This window comes from Cnephaeus nilssonii, assembly GCF_951640355.1.
Source record: "Cnephaeus nilssonii genome assembly, chromosome: 7".
NCBI classification, from domain to species: Eukaryota; Metazoa; Chordata; class Mammalia; order Chiroptera; family Vespertilionidae; genus Cnephaeus; species Cnephaeus nilssonii.
In genome coordinates this window covers 66,617,739-66,638,495 of record NC_137078.1, presented here as the reverse complement: position 1 = coordinate 66,638,495, position 20,757 = coordinate 66,617,739, and the positions used below count along the sequence as shown (strand labels likewise).

General features: G+C 36.7%; 1 protein-coding gene across 3 annotated transcripts in view; it reads left to right on the top strand.

Moving 5' to 3' along the window:
• STIL (STIL centriolar assembly protein) overlaps window positions 1-20,526 on the top strand; it is a 46,820-nt gene extending 26,294 nt beyond the window's left edge. For 2 of the 3 annotated variants that reach the window (XM_079776826.1, XM_079776827.1), the window contains exons 13-17: window positions 7,499-7,664; window positions 10,762-10,993; window positions 13,145-13,361; window positions 15,649-15,899; window positions 18,844-20,526. In XM_079776826.1, coding sequence (XP_079632952.1) covers window positions 7,499-7,664; window positions 10,762-10,993; window positions 13,145-13,361; window positions 15,649-15,899; window positions 18,844-19,633 — 1,656 coding nt within the window. In that variant the 3' untranslated portion in view covers window positions 19,634-20,526. The remainder of the gene's footprint in view (window positions 1-7,498; window positions 7,665-10,761; window positions 10,994-13,144; window positions 13,362-15,648; window positions 15,900-18,843) is intronic. The other variant, XM_079776828.1, reaches the window with a different exon arrangement.
• Window positions 20,527-20,757: the final 231 nt, after the last annotated feature.

The window sequence follows — 20,757 nt, the reverse complement described above, 5'->3', positions numbered from 1 at the left end:
TTTTTTAAATTAGGCAGATTCTTTGAAATTGTAAGGTGGAAGTTGGATTTCAAAAAAATATTACAAACATTTGGCAAAACTTTTAATGTAGCTAAAGATTTCACATTGAAATCAAGTTTCTCATATTTTTTCCTATCATTTTAAGAACTTACAGAGGCTAAAAATCTCAGTTAATTGGGATTTATATAATTAAAATGTAAATTATAGATTACTGGCTCTAATCTCGATTATCTGAATCATTGTACTTGGATAATATAAAATGTGATATAAAAATGCTTCTATGTACTACATGTATATGGCTCATGTAAATTTTTTTTTATTAATCCTCACTTGATATTTTTTCCATTACTTTTTCAGCTAGAGTAGGAGGGAGGGAGGGACGGAGAGAGAAAGAGAAAGAGAGAAACATCGATGTGAGAGAGACACATTGACTGGTTGCCTCCTGCACGTGCCCATCTAAGAGTGGGGAGCGAATCCACAACCCAGGTATGTGCCCTTGACTGGGCATCGAACCTGTGATCCTTTGGTGCACAGGCCAACACTAACCACCTTTCAACACTGGCCAGGGCTGCTTGTGTAAATATTTTTTAAGTAACATTTACTCTTTTTTTTTTTTTTTAAATATATTTTATTGATTTTTTACAGAGAGGAAGAGAGAGGGATAGAGAGTTAGAAACATCGATGAGAGAGAAACATCGATCAGCTGCCTCTTGCACACCCCCTACTGGGGATGTGCCCGCAACCAAGGTACATGCCCTTGACCGGAATCGAACGTGGGACCCTTGAGTCCGCAGGCCGACGCTCTATCCACTGAGCCAAACCAGTTTCGGCTTTAAGTAACATTTAAAATTTTCAACAGTATCATAACACATTTTCTATATAGTATATATAGAACTATATGCTGCATAAGATTCTGTTGTAATGTTGTATAGCAAATTTTTAATTGATCTATTATTTCAGCTGTTTGAAGTTTCTGCTATTGCAAACAATACAGTATGAACACCTTTACATCTGCATCTTCCTCCATGTATGTTAGTATCTCTATAACATACATTCCTAGAAGTAAAACTGTGAAATCAAAGAGAACACACATTTTTTTTGGGTGGGGGGGGGGGGCATATATGAGTATTTATTCCAATATTGCCAGCAGTATGGGAAAGCAGCAGGTCATCCACAAAAATCTGCTCTGTGCCCTAACTGGTTTGGCTCAGTGGATAGAGCGTCGGCCTGTGGACTGAAGGGTCCCAGGTTCGATTCTGGTCAAGGGCATGTACCCTGGTTGCGGGCACATGCCCAGTAGAGGGTGTGCAGGAGGCAGCTAGTTGATGTTTCTCTCTCATCGATGTTTCTGGCTCTTTATCCCTCTCCCTTTCTTTCTGTAAAAAATCAATAAAATATATTTTTTAAAAATCTGCTCTGCAGTTCCCCATAAGCCAGCTGTTTATATAGGATAGGACAAGGATTACATGGAGAAGTAGGGATTACAGGCATGGGGAAGTAAGGGGTGGGACTCCCATTGTTTGGGCAACAAGGTTGTTCATCTTTCCAGTTTTTGAATGAGAATGGTTTTAAGGTTGATTCCCAGGTCCAAGGTTGATTCCCAGGTCCTGGGGGCATACAACTTCCAGCCAAGTTAGAATGTCCTTTCTTTAACCAGAACAAGGCAATCATGGTAAATAGAGCATGATTAACATCTATATATATAAAAGCCTAAGCGATGGTTACGACTGGTCCACCAAATGACCGGTCACTATGACAACGCACTGACCACCAGGGGGCAGACACTCAATGCAGGAGCTGCCCCCTGGTGGTCAGTGCGCTCCCACAGCCAACCTCCCACAGTCCCTCCCCCTGGCTGGCTGGCCAACCTCCTGCGGTCCCTCCCCCGACCGGCCAACCTCCTGCAGTCCCTCCCCCTAGCCGGCCGGCCCCAATTGGCCCCAATCGCCAGCCAGGCTGAGGGACCCCACCCATGCACAAATTCGTGCACCAGGCCTCTAGTTTCTCATAACCATAGCTAGTTCCCAGTATTCTATTGCCCCTAACATTTCCCCACTGCTATTTCTATCATCTCATATCTATAATATTAGTTTTAGATGAAAAGTCTAATACTGCTGGACTGCATCTGCTTCTGCCTTGAAAGGAGTTCTTAGGGATGGAATACACCAAATGCAGGATCTTGGATATGTTTTCTATCAACTGAGAATTGTCAGAAAGATTAAAACAGCACATTCCTTTAAATTCTTTACAACCATGGTTATGCTGCAACAGCAAATAATCTATTGCTACCCGATTTTCTAGAACTGCCTCCCTGACCTGGCTCAGCTGTTGATTTGTCCCATATATAGCCCTGGAGGTGGCATTCAGGGCTTTTACCATGCTACAAGCCAGCTGGGTCACTTCTACATTAAGGGAGCCTATCATTTACCAGCATAACAAAAATGGTCAAAGCAATATATGTAGCAGGGCTCCACAGGTGGAAATCATCATTGCAGTCTGGTGCCACAGCCTTGAGAAAGTCTCTTGGTTCAGAACCTGTAATGTTTCTGAGGCATAAAGACAGTCAGTCATCCTAAGGAACAGGGCCCCTATTGCTGTTAGCAGGGATAAATAGTTATCCCACATATCAGAAACCAACCAGCCATCAGCTTAGTATGTTCATTACTATAAGGGAAGGTGAAATTATCAGAACAATTCATATTGTAGTTATTAGATACTAGAGGCCTGATACACGAAGATTCATGCAAGAATGGGCCTTCCTTCTCCTGGCTGCCGGCACCGCCTTTGTTCCGGCCCGGAGCCTCCTTTCCGCCTTCCCATGCTGCCCAGAAGCCCAGAGCGGCTGGGGTGGTGCAGAATGCCTGCGTCATCGCCATGGTGATAACGCAAGCATCCTGCCCCGGCTGCTTGGTGCCTGTGTGTGCAAATTAACCCACCATCTGTGTTGGGTTGATTTGCATACTCACTCCTGATTGGCTGGTGGGGGTCACAAAGGTACAGTAAATTTGCATCTTACTCTTTTATTAGTGTAAATTGAAAGACAATAACTAGAACACTCAGTAACAGACATTTGCCACAGGGAACTACTGCAGTAACCTTTATTTTATTTATTTATTTTTTTTAAAAGAATATATTTTATTGATTTTTTACAGAGAGGAAGGGAGAGGGATAGAAAGCTAGAAACATCGATGAGAGAGAAACATCGACCAGCTGCCTCCTGCACGCCCCCTACCGGGGATGTGCCTGCAACCAATGTACATGCCCTTGACCGGAATCAAACCTGGGACCTTTCAGTCCGCAGACTGATGCTCTATCCACAGAGCCAAACCAGTTTTGGCTGCAGTAACCTTTAGAGGATACATTCCTATATCCTTTTCCCAGAGAGTGGGTCCCAACATATAAAGGTCCCTGTATATGACTTCCCAAAATGAATAATTCTATATATTATCAATAGGTGTCCCAACTCCTACTCAGCAAAATATAAAGGTCAGTTCTACATAGGTTCTTCCATTGCCAGCTTCAGAGCAGTTGGAGTGATGAGAAACACTCCTCAGGGTCTGGTCCATTTCTCCTCTGGTTGGCCCATTGTCCTTGCTTTGCTCAAGGTCTGTCTAACTACCTACCACATCCTCACAAGGATCTTGGCTCTGAATTCTTTCAGAGAAAAGGGGCGCAGAGTCTCTTCTATAACTGCTTCATGCTGAGGAGGGATGAAGTTTTTTTTTCAGAGCCAAGAGATGCTCTCTGTCAGAGGGACGATGAGGCCTGGGCACAGAAGGAAGTGGCAATGGTGTCTACAGTTGGTATTCCCTGAGTGCAAGTAGGGCTTGTAACCTGTAGATATGGCTGAATTCCTCAAGTTGAGGTCCCCAATGATAGCTTGAGGTTCCTTCTTTGCTATTTCTCAGGAAAGCAATCTTAGTTTCTTACCTGGAAAGACTGCCATGAACCATGTGACCAAGCAAGGTATGAGGCTTTCTCCAAGCTGCTATTACTGGCTTCATTCCTTAAAGCTTTCTGGTGACATCCAGTATCTGGGCATGTCTCTCTTAGACATAATGTTCCAATCAAAGTCTTAGTTAATATAACAAATTGCTTTTAAGATGTTTCCTTATATGGGCTTATTCTTTACAAAATGGGAGTAGAGTGGCCCCCATTGCTATTTCTGCAGCCTACTAGAGGGCACTTCTGCATATCTGGTCCTCCCCAGAGGAGTCTCTCTCTCACATCCCTTTGTGGTCGCCAGAATATGTAACTGAACAATCAGTGTGTCCATGCTGCCTGTTACTACTTGAGCCAGTTAAGCAGAGACAGGGTTGAATCATATATGAACAATTATTTCAGTACTTCTAGCATTATGGAGGAGCAGCAGATCATCCACAAAAATCTGCTCTCGAGAACACACATTTTATTTATTTTTTATAATTGTTTATTGTTGGAAGTATTGCATATGTCCCCTTTTTGAGAACACACATTTTAAATGTTCAAAGATATCCAAACTTGTTCCTCCTAATATTTGAAGTCTTATTTTGCTCTATGGTTAAAGGGAATGGGCTCTGACACCAGACTCCTTGGGTTCTTATCCAGTTTCTCGGTAACATAAACTATGTGATCTTGGGCAAGTTATCTTACTTCTTTGACTTCAGTTTTATGTACAAAATGAGGATATACATACCTGTATGATTTGTTAAGGATTGAATGAGTTACTTGGTAAGGGCTTAGAATAGTGACTAGTGTACAGTTTGAGCTGCATTGATTAAAAAAAAAAAAAGTGCCCTAACCAGTTTGGCTCAGTGGATAGAGCGTGGGCCTGCAGACTGAAAGGTCCCAGGTTCGATTCCGGTCAAGGGCATGTACCTTGGTTGCGGGCACATCCCCAGTGGGGGGTGTGCAGGAGGCAACTGATCGATGTTTCTCTCTCATTGATGTTTCTAACTCTCTATCCCTCTCCCTTCCTCTCTGTAAGAAATCAATAAAATATATATTAAAAAAAATAAAAAATAAAAAAAGTAAAGATTGAAAAACACCTCTTTATACTCAAATGGTACTATAAAATGCAAACTACAGCATCTGATTTCGTCTTCTGTGTTGATTTTGAGGCAGAGCGCAAATAGGTTTGTGGGAAAAGCGAAAAAAAAAAAAAACAAAGGGAAAGGGAGAGGATCCTGCTGACCACAGCACTGAACTTTGTATTTGTTTTTGTTATTTTTCCTTCTTTTCTTCAAGTCAGTATATGCCATTTAAACCACTTTATGGTGTTAGGTAATGAGCTAATGCTTCCTCTATTAAGAGCAAGCAGCAGTGCCTTTCATATGAGTCACATACATTTAATCAATTCAAATGGAGTATACTAAGTGGAAAGAATGGTATGTGTCATTATATAAAGAACTTGGCATTATGATGCTATCTGGCTGAAGATCTTATTTATTTTGCGATTTAGAGAATGTAGACAAATCAGGCATTGAAAATGAATATGCATGCTTAAATGCATGACTATTTTCATCCGTAACGACCAAACAACTGGTCACCAGGAGGTGCATTGATGGGTCCCATGGCACAGTGGGTCTGGGTGAGGCTGTGTGGCGAGGGTTGGGATTGGGGGACCTGAGGCCACGGTCCTCGCCCCAGCACTGGGATGTGAGGCTGCATCTCCGCCCGACGGGGCTTGATGGTGGTGGGGCCAGTCGGGTCTTGGTGTCACCCAATAGGGGTGGGGCTGGCCGGACACTTCTATTACAGAGAAAGGACAAATGGCAATATTAAAGTATTTCCTCTAATTAATTCCCTTTGAATGTGCACGGATTTTGTGCACCAGGCCACTAGTTTATTAATAATACTTATTTTTCTATACTAATAAAGTTAACCTAAAATTAATGAGATGAACACAATAGTATAACTTATAGGGAAGTAGGAAATCACATTGTTTAAAAAGGGAGGCTCTTCTACTCCTAAGTATATATCCAAAATAAATATTCACACAAAAATTTGTATATAAATATCATAACAATATTTATAATAGCCCAAAATGAAAAACTCTCCAAATATCAATCAACTAATGAATGGATAAACACAATGTGACATATACATGCAGTGGGATATTATTCATCCATCAAAAGGAAAGTATTGATAGATACTATAGCATGAATGAACTTTGAAAACATTATGCTAAGTGTAAAAGCAAGGTAATAAGGCCACATATTGTATGATTACGTGTATATGAAATATCCAGAATAAGCAAATCAATAGAGACAAAAATTAGTGGTTGCTAGGGCTAGAGAGACTGCTAATGGGTACAGAGATTTTGGGGGGATTGATGTATACAAACTTTGTAAATATACTAAAAAAGCACAGAATTGTATACTCTAAAGGGATGAATTTTATGGTATATTAATTATATCTCAATTTAAAAAGGAGGGGGTGGGCATACCCGTAGACCTTGCTTGACTCTGCTCATGGCCAGGCAGGGGGGACAGTGTATGCAAGAGTAATTTGGAGTTTGTGCCAGTTCAAGCCAGCCTATTCAGTGGCTGGATAAGTTGCATTACTTCAACATTTTCAAAAAACAAAACAAAACACACAAAAAAATAATAAAAATAAAAAGGAGGGGATGTTTTTGGTGTTTGAGCCTCAGCTTTGCTACTTGTTAATTATGTGACCTTGTGACTTGTTAATTTTTTTTTAAATATATTTTATTGATTTTTAACAGAGAGGAAGGGAGAAGGGATAGAGAGCTAGAAACATCGATGAGAGAGAAACATCGACCAGCTGCCTCCTGCACACCCCCCACCGGGGATGTGCTCGCAACCAATGTACATGCCCTTGACCGGAATCGAACCTGGGACCCTTCAGTCCACAGACCGACGCTCTATCCACTGAGCCAAACCGGTTTCGGCATGACTTGTTAATTTTTAATGCCTGAAGTTTTCTTGCTTATAAAATGTATCTAATATAGTATGCTCTTCATATGTTGTAAAATTTTACATAAAAGCTCTTAGGATAGTGTCACGTAAACAGTAAGCACTCAGTAACTATTAGCTATTACTAATATTTTCCGTTTCAGCATGGCCAAACATGGGCAATTTTGATTAACTTTATAAGAAGAATCTTGTATAAAAATGTTTAACATTTGGTATGTGGAGTTGAGATATACCTTCTACCATATTTTGAATTTTTAAGTGAAATAGGAATAAAATGTAGGATTGAATTGTTAACATTTAATCTTTTCTACATGAGTGTCAATTTAATGCTGCTAATCCAAATGCTTGTATGTTTTCATTTTTAAATTTATATATAGCCCAAAGTGTTTCTTAATAACAAATGATAATGATTCTCTACATTGAATAAGTTTTATGGTATTATCTATTTGAAATGTGAGAAAATATAGTTAAAGTTTAGTTATATTTATAACTGGGGCACTGTGTAATTCATATTTAAACTCAGCTGTCAATTTTGTTGATTACTTCACTGTCAGTTTAAAGTATGTTTTTAATTGTTACAGATTCAGCGTTTATTGGAAGCACAGTCTCTTCAATCCTGTTCCCCTCAGACAACTACCGTTGAAAACACAGGGCAGACTGCAAGACAAGTGGAGTTGGTTTCCATGGAAGCACAGTCGTCCCCTGGTTTACACATGAGAAAAAGTGTAAGCATTGCTGTGAGCACAGGTAATTTTTTTTTTATTTGTAAGTAAATTTTTTAAATGCTTTTCATGTCTACTTTAAAATGTTTTTACATTGAAATTGGTGCATGGTATAAATAGAACCAAGACTAAGGTAATGAAAGTATAACTTTTAAAGTCTTTGTGTAATTTTCCTCTTGATGAAGTAAAACTATACCTGAAAACAGTTATGAAACTACATAACATAGTACATTGTTTTTGCTACTTTCCCAGGCTGGACCCAATTTTAATAAGATAAGCCATCTGTAGTGTGAGAGATCAGGGAGGGTTTCATCAATGCACTGTTATTGAATCTGGGCCTTGAAGGGTATGTAGGATTTTAGTAGGTGGAATTCAAAGATGACAGAACAGATTGGGTAGAGAAAATGATATGGGCTCAGTAAAGAAACACAGGGCGTTAAGTTGTTCAGTACTCTACTAGTACATTACAATGTTAAGAGAGCCTTTTTTACATCTTTTACAAAGGACCATCTACTTTATTTGGTAAGCAACATTGAAGGCACAACCATGAAATCTTCATGAACCTGTCCCCAGGTTCTAGCAAGATGTCTGGTACATAGGGTAGAGGTGATAAGAATGAAGAGGAAGAGTCATGTAAGATGTTAATAAGTTTTAATAACTGATTGAATGTAGCCATTGAGAAAGAGGGAGATTCAAAAATTACTCTAGCTAAATGGAGTATCATATCTTAAATTGGATCCTGGAACAGAAAAAGAACATTAGTGGGAAAATTGCTGAAATCCAAATAAAGTCTCTAGTTTTAGTTAATAGTAATGTGCCAATGTTAATTTCTTGATTGTGAAAAACGTATCATGGTAATATAAGATGTTAACATCAAGGGAAACTGGATGAAGAATATATGGGAACCCTCTATTATCTTCTCTATAAATCTAGAAGTATTCCAAAATTAAAATAAAAGTTACCCCAGGACTTGAAGCCTGGATGATAAAGGGATGGTGGTAGTATTGAACAGAAGGAGGCAAGTTAGAGAAGCCAAGGAGAGAGAATGAGTTGAGTCCAATCTGTTGAGATTGAGCTACTTTTGGAAATGAACATATTCTGACATTTGATGCTCAAATGTCAGAAGAGTGGAGGTGAGTTGATGACATAAGACTTGCAAAAGTGACAGATGAAGATTTTAGCTAGCAGAATAAAAATTTAAGAGGGATAATAAAGAATAAAGACAGATTTCTATATTCTTTTTCTGAACTATTCATGTAGAGGGAAGCAAAGAGTGAAGGTAGCAAAAACTTCATGCACATTTATAAATTCTATTACTCAGTTAAGGTTCTTTGGCTACAGCATAAACCACTTTGAACTAATTTAAGCAAGGAAGGGGAATTTATTGCAAGAAAATGGGGATGTTTCATGAAAGCCAAGGCCAAGAATGGGGCTAGACTTCAGGAAAAAGACAATTAGAAACTAGAATACTATTAGGACTATCCAATTATTCTTCGTGGCTCTTTTACTCAATTCTTTTCTGCAGTTTTCACTGCTTTACATTACAAAATATAGCTCACCCAGAGTTCCAAAGTTTATGTGTTACACAGTTCTAGCATAAGCACAAACCAGGTCAATCCCAGCATCAAGTTGCAGAGAACCTGAATGGCCAAGTTTGGGTTAGATTTTATTGTCTGGTTCAATGGTAAGGGCATTGAGAATCACATAATAGGAACATATCTCCTGGAGTCCCATCTTGGTTAATTGCAGGGGTGACAGTTCCCAGGGAAAGTGTATGTGTGTGTTGTAGAGGGATGGTGGTGAAGGAGCTGTGGATATTTTGAGCTAAATAAACATACCAAAAGTGCAGTTTTCTCTTATACCCTCTTGTAAAATTCTGTACATAACTGTATTACAGTTGTTTATCTATGTCATAAACTGTAAGCACCTGTTTGTTGTCACAAACAACATAACACCTAAAACAATCTGTGCTGAATAAGTGATAATCGAGTAAAGTTACTTATATTTGAACTTACTAGTATATTCTGAAATGATTTGAAATGTTTTCAAGCGTGGTATATATAGAATTCAGTATTTTAAAACTTTATGGATTCGTATTCAGGGTTGTTACTTATATGCAGAAAAATAAATTATTAATCATTTGGATTAAATGGCTCTTAGAAGCACATTTATTCTATAATAATACTTAATTCCCCAAAGTATATATAATGATACATATTCAGAAAGAGTAGCAGTGCTTATGTAACTTTTTCAAAATTGCCCCTAAAACTTTTTAATGTTTAGTTGATACGAGATTAAATCATTCTTGTATTAATATTTTTATAAAATTATCCAAGTGAGTCTCAAAGTAGAGTCCATTTTGACTTGGATTTACTTTTTGGTTTTAACTATTTCTTTAACTCATTTTATAAAGCAGTATTTCCTGAATTGTAGAATATATACTGCTGAGTTCAAAAGATGACTTGGAGTGATATACCGATGAATATTTTACACTTTGTAGGTATATTCTTAGAAGTATCAGGAAAAAATATAACACTTCTATGATTTCTTGGAAATGATGAAGCTAGGTAAAAATTAAGTGAGTTGACAAAGAAAAATAGCAAGCAAGTAATACATGCAAATAAATTATACAACTGATCCATAAAATTTGGGAAACATTTGATTTTTAAATACATGCCTTATATTACGTATGTCTGATACATCCCTAATATAGCCTTATAAATATTGCATTTAAGTATCAAAATCAGAAAGCCTAAGGATTTGTATTTTATATATTTTCTGTTTTTTAGCGCAGCAGTTATCAACACACATGCTCACACACACACACACACACACACACACACACACACACACACCCCAAATTGTATTCACAACCTTAATATGTAAAACATAGCTCTTAAAGAATCAGGGCCCAGAATATGCCCTTCCCCCTTTGTACCCCAGTTTTCTATTTTTTCACCTTCCACTTAACTCTTTGTGACATTTCTGAGGAAATATAATCTGAAAACAGTTCTAGGTAATTGTGTTAAAATAATATAGATAGTCTTAACAAAAGTTTGTCAGAGAATTATTTTTGTAGTGGAATATTTGTTTCATTATCTGCTAAAACATTTAATCTCCAGGTGCTAGCTTGTTTTGGAATGCAGCAGGTGATCATCAAGAACCTGACTCTCAGCTGAAGCAAGATGATACCAAGATTTCCAGTGAGGACATGAATTTTTCTGTTGATATTAATAATGAAGTCACAAGTCCTCCGGGTAGTGCATCTTCATTAAAAGCAGTTGATATTCCCAGTTTTGAAGAGAGCAACGTTGTTGTGGAAGAAGAATTTAATCAGCCACTTTCTATATCCAAGTAAGGTCTCTTTGACTCAATACTTATCCCACTTTTTTTCTTTATAAATTCTAAGATTCTTTTGGTGATCTAACTCATATGTGCATGTTAATCCATGCCTACATCTACATCTACATTTATCTCTATATGTATCTATCTGTATTTGAAAATCCTTGACTTCATACCAGTCTTCTGATTCCAATCCTACACCCCTTTTTCTTATTTAAAACTTCTTTCCCCAACAGTGAAAAACCTGGCTCTTGTTATGTACACTACACTTACTTAGTCATTTGGTCCTAGTATACACATAAAGTAGTTTCAGCGTTACTAAAAATTCTGAATTTTACTAGAGTATATTTGCTTATAGTTTTTATCTTTAGCCTTACAATATTCAATGAAAATACCTTTTTTTGTAGTTATTTAGGTTAGTTTTTCTTCCCTTTTCCCTTATATTATTTTTTTGCATTGCCATTAGATGTTACTATTTGTACTCCATTTTGAGGTCCCTCCATATTCTGGTTGATTTTGTTTTTTCAGTGTGTGAAACATCACTCTGCTTCTAACAGACCAAGCTATATAAAAAGATACACACTCAAAGAATTGTTTCCTTTTCATCTGGGCTACCTTGATTCTAAATTCTGCTTTTTCCATCTCTTTTACATCAGATCTCTTTAGTTACTGGCTTATCTTTCCTGTATTTGTTTTGTACAAATGAGCTTATATATCTGTATTTTATGTTATTTCTTTCTTACACGAAGTGTAGAAAAGTAGCATGCCATAGATGCTCTCCTAAACTCTTTTCACTTGGCAGTGTATACTGGAAATCACTCCAAATTGGTTCCTAGAGATCATTATATAGCAGAGTTGTTAGCTGATTGTGGTATATTTTGTGAATATTTTCTTTCAGTTTGTCAGTTGTCTGTTGACCTTGTTTGATGTTTTTTGCCATGTAACAATTTTTTACTTTAGATAGTCAAATTTATTGACTTTTTCCCTTAGAATTATGCCTTAACTGATATCTTACAGAGATTCATTTCAGCCAATAGTTTATTGAGATTATCATGTACCAAATGAGTGCTTGGCACTTCATATCAAGTTAAAATTAAATAGTATGGAAAAAATTGAAAACAAGCTGAGTTTAAAGAAGAGGTATGGTTAGAAAATTCATACCATATCTATAAAATAAAATATTACGTAAAGATCAAAACTTGTTTTTAATAATATTTAATGAAGTGGAAAGATACTCATGATGTAATATTAGGTATTTAAAAGCAGCTTCGAAAGCTATAATATGGTTCAGTTTTTTAGAGAAAATTCATATCTATAGAAAAAAGTATAGATGGGAACACTGAAAAATTAACAGGTTATCTCTAGGTATTAAATTACCTGTCACTTTTATTTTCTTTATACTTGGTGTAACTTTAAGCAGTTACCTAACTAACCTCTGTGCCTCAGTTTCCTCATCTGTCAAATAAGGATAAAAGGTAGTATCTATCCCATAGGTCTTTTTGCTAAAGCTTATATGAAATGATGCACCTGAAAGAGTGTATGGCCCTTTTCTTCCAGCTAACATTTATTATTACTTTTCCCTATTTTCTACAATAACCATATATCACTGTTCTTATAAGAAATGTTTTTAAGTAATGCTTTCCATAGTTATTTTTTAAATATGTATTCTAATTTTGAAAGTAATAAATGTTCATTTTAAAAATACATAAAAGCATAAACAAGAAAAGTACCACCAAATATGTAATGTGATTCTAAATGTCAACTTAGGAACTCATTTGACAAGGATCTTAACTGTTTTAAGACTTGAAGTAAACAAATAATATATTTAAAGTTTTTTAGAGTATCTAAAAAATACTAATTAAGACTTTCCTATCATTAAACTCTAAAAAGCATCAAGTTCAGGAGAAATCAACAGGTTGTTTTCCAACTTTCTAAGAAAGTTGTCTAAATATATTAAAAATAACATAACTCAAAAAGGTATCATGACCCAGCTTATTATATATAGCCTATCAAGGTGAGATGTTCATCACTAAGAACTAAAAATGCAAACCAGAATACTGTTTGAGTCTTTCCTCTTTCTTCCAGAGTTACTGTACTTCAAATATATGTGAAAGGTACCTTGAGAACTAACACTTACATTATATATATATATGTCCTTTCAAGCAGCTCTTCTCCAGTTGTGAGAAAAGAACCTGATGTGCCTGTGTTCTTTCCGAATTCCCTGCTGGCAGAGAGCACAAGCTTGTGCTTACAGAGTGGACCAACAGAGGGTGCTAGTAACAACTCTGTAACATTAGAGGAACCAAAAATTGAGCAAGTAATGCGACAATCCTTGCCTCATCAAACATCAGATAACCAGAAAATATACCAGGATTTATTGGTAAGAAAATGTAAAGCATTTCATCTCTTGTGAGATAGTTATTTAGTCTAGGATATACTAATCAAGCCTTTCCTACCTTTAAAACTGATTGGGACCTTGATATAAAAAGGTTTCTGCAAATTAATGATATAATTTATTTCTTTTAGCTTTTCATAAATTATGATAATCTAAATTCAGTAATTTACTATAAGTTTTCCAGTTATCAGGTACTTAGATAGCCAGGAAATAAAGCTTTATTTTAAAAATAGAAATGTTGCCGAAACCGGTTTTACTCAGTGGATAGAGCATCGGTCTGCGGACTCAAGGGTCCCAGGTTCGATTCCGGTCAGGGGCATGTACCTTGGTTGCGGGCACATCCCCAGTAGGGGGTGTGCAAGAGGCAGCTGATCGATGTTTCTCTCTCATTGATGTTTCTAACTCTCTATCCCTCTCTCTTCCTCTCTGTAAAAAATCAATAAAAAATATATAAAAATAGAAATGTTGACATTAGGCCAAATTCAAACTGAAGTTAGTACCATAAAAAGTAAGTAAGAGTTTGCAGAAAGTTTGAACATTGGAAAGAAGTAGAATATTTGTGATAATATTTACTGATTTCGGTTTAGATAAGCAGCATTTTATTGAATACTTAGCTTAGTCTACGAAAGTGAACTAAGTAAAGTAGATAATATAAAAGGTGAATATGGCAATCTCTGCTTTGGAGAACCCAGGGGAAATAACACATGGATACCAGTAACAAACAGCTCTAGGGCAGGTAGAGAAGAGCTGTAAGCAAAGGCAGCACAGACTAAAAAGAGATAATTCTGGTTGGAGGAAATAGGTGTCTTGGAAAAGTTAGAATGTAAACTAGAACATAAAGGTCACATAACCCTGGCTGTCACTTCCATCCAAATTGTAGACTTTGGAACATTTGATTTCTTCATTTAAAATTGAAAGCTAATTAAGCTTACTTCACAGGACCATAAGATTTCCTCAATGAACACACATTCATTATTTGCCTGCTAGGTCCTAGACTGATGTGAGCAGCTGTGTGCTCAGGAAATGAAATGTGCTTCAATACCAGGAGGACAGAGATGATAATTCATTCTCACTCAAAGTGAGAAAAGGAAGAAGTCAAATTCTGAAAGTAAAAAAGACCTACAAAATGTATAACTAAAACATTACCTTTTTTAAAAAAATGAAAGCGTGGTTTAAAACTTTTGTTTGTAAAGAATTTATTTATAAGTCCTAAAAACACTTGAAAATAGTACTCAAGCAATTTTAAATCTGAAGGTTTTAAAATGAACAAGTGCTGAACAGATATTCTTTTTTCTTTTTTTTTAAATCAGTACCGAAACTTTATTCACAGATATTGAGAATTTAATTATTTTATTTTTAAATTAAGTTTACTAGGGTGGCATTGGTTAATCTATAATAATAAAAGGGTAATATGCAAATAGACAAAATGGCAGAACAACCGAACAACCAATCAGCGTAATATGCTAATGATATGCCAAGGCTGCTCAACTGCTCGCTATGACGTGCACTGACCACCAGGGGGCAGATGCTCCGACCAGTAGGTTAGCTTGCCACTGGGGTCCAGCTGATTGAGACTGAGTGAGGTGGGCCAGACACATCCTGGAGCCCTTCCGTGGTCCCTCCCTGGCCCGATTGTGCACCGGTGGGGTCCCTCAGCCTGGCCTGTGCCCTCTCGCAATCTGGGGTCCCTCAGGGGATGTCAGAGAGCCTGTTTCAGCCCAGTGCTGCAGGCCACTCCCCTTGGGAGGGCACCAGATGCAGGGCTTATGGCTGGTGAGCACTGCTGTGGCAGCTCAAGCCTCTCCCGATTGGGACTGATTGAATGCAAACCCGCACCAGGCACAACGGGGCCAGGATGAGCGGGAGCAGCAGGTAGGGGCTGCAGGTGGCATTGGGCTGCAGATTTCAGCCCAATTCCTGCAGGCCACCCAGAGGGACCCCACCCGTGCATGAATTCGTGCACCTGGCCTCTAGTAAGATTATATAGGTTTCAAGTGTACATTCCTATGATACAGGATATGTATATTGCATTGTATGTTCACCACCCATGAGCAGACATTCTAAGTTTCCTCTAGGGTGTGATGAAATTATTCATTAGGATGGGCTGCTTTTATTAAAAAACCGATAATACTTGCAAATGTACTTCATACTTTAGAACTTGGGAAGATATTATTTTGCTTTTCTGTGGCCTTACTTATCCTATTATTTACATTTTTGTTTCCTAAGATTGTTAATAGTGATCTTTCAAGTATGTCCTTTTTCTATTCATCAGGGTCAAGTGAACCACCTATTAAATAACTCCTCCAAAGAAACTGAGCAACCATCTACCAAAGCAGTAATTATCAGCCATGAACGCACCAGAACCCAAAATGTTTACCATGGAAAGAAAAAAAAACATGATTCAGGACTGGTGGACAAAGATTGTGTTCTTAATGCAACCCTGAAGCAACTAAGAAGCCTTGGAGTAAAAATTGATTCTCCCACTAAAGTGAAGAAAAATGCACATAAAGTGGATCATGCCAGGTAATTTTAAAATTAGTTTTAAATGAATAAATTTTAGATATATTGCAGCAGTCTCGTGAGAACAGGTATAAGCTTGCCATTCAGTTCAGTTGATTTATCATTTATGTAGTGTCTGCTATATGTGTGATGAATAAGAAATCATCTCTGCCCTTTAGTAAGAGAGAGGGTTATATAAGTAATTACAGAGATATTGTGGGATGTCTCCTGGTTAAAGATGCCAATGAAATGCTCTGGGAGTCTTGGGGAAAGAGAAATGAGCTTTTATTCATTTTGGTGTCTGGAAAGTCCTCCTGGAGGGATAATGTATGTGCCAGTTTCTGGATAGTAGGCAGTTGTGCCATCTAAAAGGCAAGAGTATAGTCACATGAGCCTTACCAGTCCCAACTTGTATGTTCTTCTGTTCAGATTCCACTTCATCAAAGTTAACCTTAGCACATACTTGTTTTTAAAGATGATAAAATCTGGAAATTATATTAAGGTTAGCATGTTTTCTGTTCATTATTTTTGTTGCTGTAGTTTAGTTACAAAAGTAATAGTCTCATGATTTTAAAAAATATCAAATAATACACAAGAATATCAGATAAAATACAAAAGTTTCTATTCCCCAAACTTCTCAGACTCCTCCAACAAGATTACTTCTCTTGTTTGTTTTATATTCTTCTAGAAATGTTCAAGTATATACATGGGTGATGAGTGTTGTGATTTCGATTTTATTGTTTAACATTTATAGCTTACTTTATTCATAGGCATATGCAGTTCTTTCTCATGCATTTAAACAGCTGCATAATATTCTGTGGAACCCATGTACTATAATATAGTGAACCCTAGTCCTCTATTAATGGCCTTTAAGTCTGAATCTCTTATTTCTTATCTCAAGCAATGCTAAGTGAAATCATTCTACAGGTACTTGTACAAGTATCTTTGCAGGATAAATTCCTACATAAACAGGATCAAAGAATATGTGCATGTGAGATTTTGGTGGATGTTGCCATTGGCCACCAAAATAGTTGTACCAGTTTATATTCCTCCCAACAGTGTGGGAGAGTGAGGCTAACATTTGTGATGTAGATGCTATATAACATCTGTTGGAATGCACAGATCACCTGCTATCTATATGGAACCCTTACATTTTGGTATGGCTGCCTTTGGGGAGTAGTTTTTAGGTAATATATTTCTTCACAGTGGCCACCCTATTTTAATGTCTTTAGTGTGAAACATTGAAATTAACAAATTTTAGTATATAATGAACTTACTGAATTAGAAGTTTTATTTTTCAAATTATTTACATTAATATTATCTATAGATATGTATTTTTTCTGGTTGTACATGTTTTCTGATTTAATATGCAAATTGCATGTAATTTTAGTAAAGAAGCAAAGAAAGTAGAAAAGGACTGTATATTCAGAAGGTATTATCACTATATATAATACATCATAAAAGTATAATGTCTAGATAAATTGGTAGTATGTCTTTCGTCTTATTCAGTCTCCCAAGTATTAAGTACCAAGAAGGTTAAGGAAGAATTCTTTATAAGGACCAGCAGTATTGAGCAGGCTTTCCCATTGCTTGATGATGAGATGACTGGTTTCAGGGAATACTAACGATGAGAATGAAAATACCTGATAGTTACTTGGGTTTTGTAGAGGTAAGGACGACGCACATAGTGGCTGGCACATATAAAACAGCTGAATTTCTTCACTGAATGATATGGAAAGTCATAGCTTATTCTTTGCCTAGAATATACACAAATTAGTACTCACCACCAACAAGTAGTACTCAAAGAGCTCTTAATTTTTAGGGAACAGAAAAACAGGTAGCAAAAATACAAGTTGCTGAATACAGTATAATAAATAGTGGTTCTAGAACCCCAGAAAGTAAGGCAGACCTGATCTCAGTTTGCCAGTTACTAGCTGCTCAACTTAAGGAAATTAGTTAAAAATCTCTATTCCTCAGTTTTCTCAACTATAAAATAAAGGTAATAATAGTACCTACTTTTTTTATTCATTTGGTAAATATTTATTGAGTGCCTGCTACCAGGCACCAAGGGATACTATAATGGGGACAGAAATTTGTGGACTTTCCTGAGGGAGCTAGACAATAAATAAGAAATGTGAATTAATAGATAGATAGCCATAAGTGTTAAGGAGAAAACAGAAAAAGTAGGGGAAGAGAAATGTGAGAGGTATTAGAGTGGACAATAAAGTTGAGATATTTGATATGGATGACCTCTCTGAGAAAGGTTTCTGTGAGGATTAAATAAGATAATGAATGTTTAGCAGAGTGCCTGGCACATAATAAGGCATCCATAAAAATTAGCAGCTATTATTGTATATATGATATAAAGGGAAAGGCAAGTCAATTAGTTAACATTAATGAGATAACACTAGCCAAAGTGAGTTTAAGGTTATATCTAGAAAGAAAATCAGTGTATACACACACACACACACACACACACACACACACACACAGTAGTCCATATCCAAAGACTAATTGATGTTTATTTATTACAAATAGAATCTCTTCAACTATGAAAAATTTAATGTTCTTAGCTATTTACCAGAGCTTGTAATGTTATATTATCAAATATGTTTTCTATTTTATTTATTTATTGTTTTATACTTGACCAATATTTACTTTACCAATGATTTTTACATTTGGGGGCCTGTATTTTCTCTGAAAACCATGACTGATGTTTAAATTTAGGAAAATTAATTTGTGTTCCACTTTCAGTTTGTGAATCATGGATTACCTTCTAGGTTATCGTATTTATCCCTTGAATGTATCTGGGTCATCAAGACTTAGGTGTTTGAGCACTCAGATAAAAAAAGCACCATAAGCCTTAGAGCTGAAGACTTTTTGTTACTTAGAATGGAACACATTTAGAATAACACTATTTGGTACTCAAAATAAGATAAATGATGGCCTACTCCATTTTGTCTTTCAGTGTGTTGGCATGCATCAGCCCTGAAGCAGTGATCTCTGGATTAAACTACATGTCATTTGCTAATGTTGGCATGAGTGGCTTAAGCCCTAACAGTGTGGATTTGAGCATGGAGGCAAATGCTATAGCTCTGAAATATTTAAATGAAAATCAGCTGTCACAACTGTCTGTCACTCGATCAAATCAAAATAACTGTGACTCATCCTTTAGCTTTCTGCATATTAATACAGACAAAAACACAGTGGGGCTTAGTTTAATTTCACCAAGCAACATGTCATTTGCAACCAAAAAATATATGAAGAGATATGGACTTATACAAAGCAGTGACAATAGTGAAGATGAAGAGGAACCTCCAAAGAACACAGATCACAAGAGTGAACATTTATTGAATCAGAACCCCACATGCATACCTGAGCAACTTGATTGTCAGAAGGAGCCTTCTAGGAATGCCTGTGAAATAATTAATTGTAATAACTGTGAATCCTTGGGCACCCCCACAGATATGCCAGTATTGAAAAATATTACAAATGAAGTTGTTCAGCCAAAAGCAGCACAGCAGTTGAATGAAAACCCAGCTTTTTTATTAAAGAACCTTAAGTCAAGTCCTGCAGTGAATCTCCGAACTGGAAAAGCAGAGTTTACCCAACATCCTGAGAAAGAAAATGAAAGGGACACTCCTTTTTTTTCTGAAAGTTTGAAACCTTCTGAAACTTTAAAGCAAATGAACAGTATGAATTCTGTAGGCACCTTCTTAGATGTTAAGCGTCTCAGACAGTTGCCAAAATTATTTTAAACCTTTTAACTCCCTGCCCTGATATGAGGACTGGGTGTCTTCGGAAGATACTTAGAGAAGCCAGAACCCTTTGGTAGTTTGGGGATTCCTAATTAAACATGGGTCATCCTGTTGTTTTTTTATAACAGCTGATTGAAAAGAACTGAACAAGTGACCTAATTGTAAGATGGCTGACTAGTAGGAGGGCTAAGTTCTCTTTGTTAGAGAGCTTTTAATGTCACTGAAGCTTTTTTAAAACAAAAAACCCTAAGAGTTGTTTCAGCAAATTTAGGTAAACAGATACCATCCAACTCTGGATCTGAACTGCTCTTTATACTGTACATTTTGAAAAGTAAGTCTGTTTTCCTAGCATGTTGCATCTCTGCATCTACCCAGTATCACCTAAAAGAACATAAAATAAAGTTATCATGACCCTGACTAAATTAGCTACATCAATACTTACTAAGTTTAAGGGGAAGTTTTGTAAAATAATTTAAGATCATTTTATTCTAGGAGTGTATATGTCCCCTTAAGATCCATATTTGTTAAATCCTGTGGAAGTAAAACTTTTGCTATATAGTGGGTTATATATTAACTATCACAGAATAAGAAAATTTTATTGGGTATGAGTGTGTTTTATAAACTTTGTGAGTTTTTCAAATGTTTTAATTTTTAAATAGAACTAAAATGCCTATTAAATTTAATAAAAATGTCTAGATTGACTGTTCTCCTTTGTTCTCTGCTATAGCATATCCTTCTTCACTTAAAAAAAAAACAACTTTTAGGCCCCAGAAAGTTACAAAAATAGTAAAGAGTATACCTTTCGCCGAGACCGGTTTGGCTCAGTGGATAGAGCGTCGGCCTGCGGACTCAAGGGTCCCAGGTTCGATTCCGGTCAAGGGCATGTACCTTGGTTGCGGGCACATCCTCAGTGGGAGGTGTGCAGGAGGCAGCTGATCGATGTCTCTCTCTCATCGATGTTTCTAACTCTCTATCCCTCTTCCTTCCTCTCTGTAAAAAATCAATAAAATATATTAAAAAAAAAAAAGAGTATACCTTTCACCCAGCAACCCCCAAAGATAATATCTTACATAACCATGTAAATGATTAAAATCAAGAAGTTGACATTGGGTATAGTATTAATA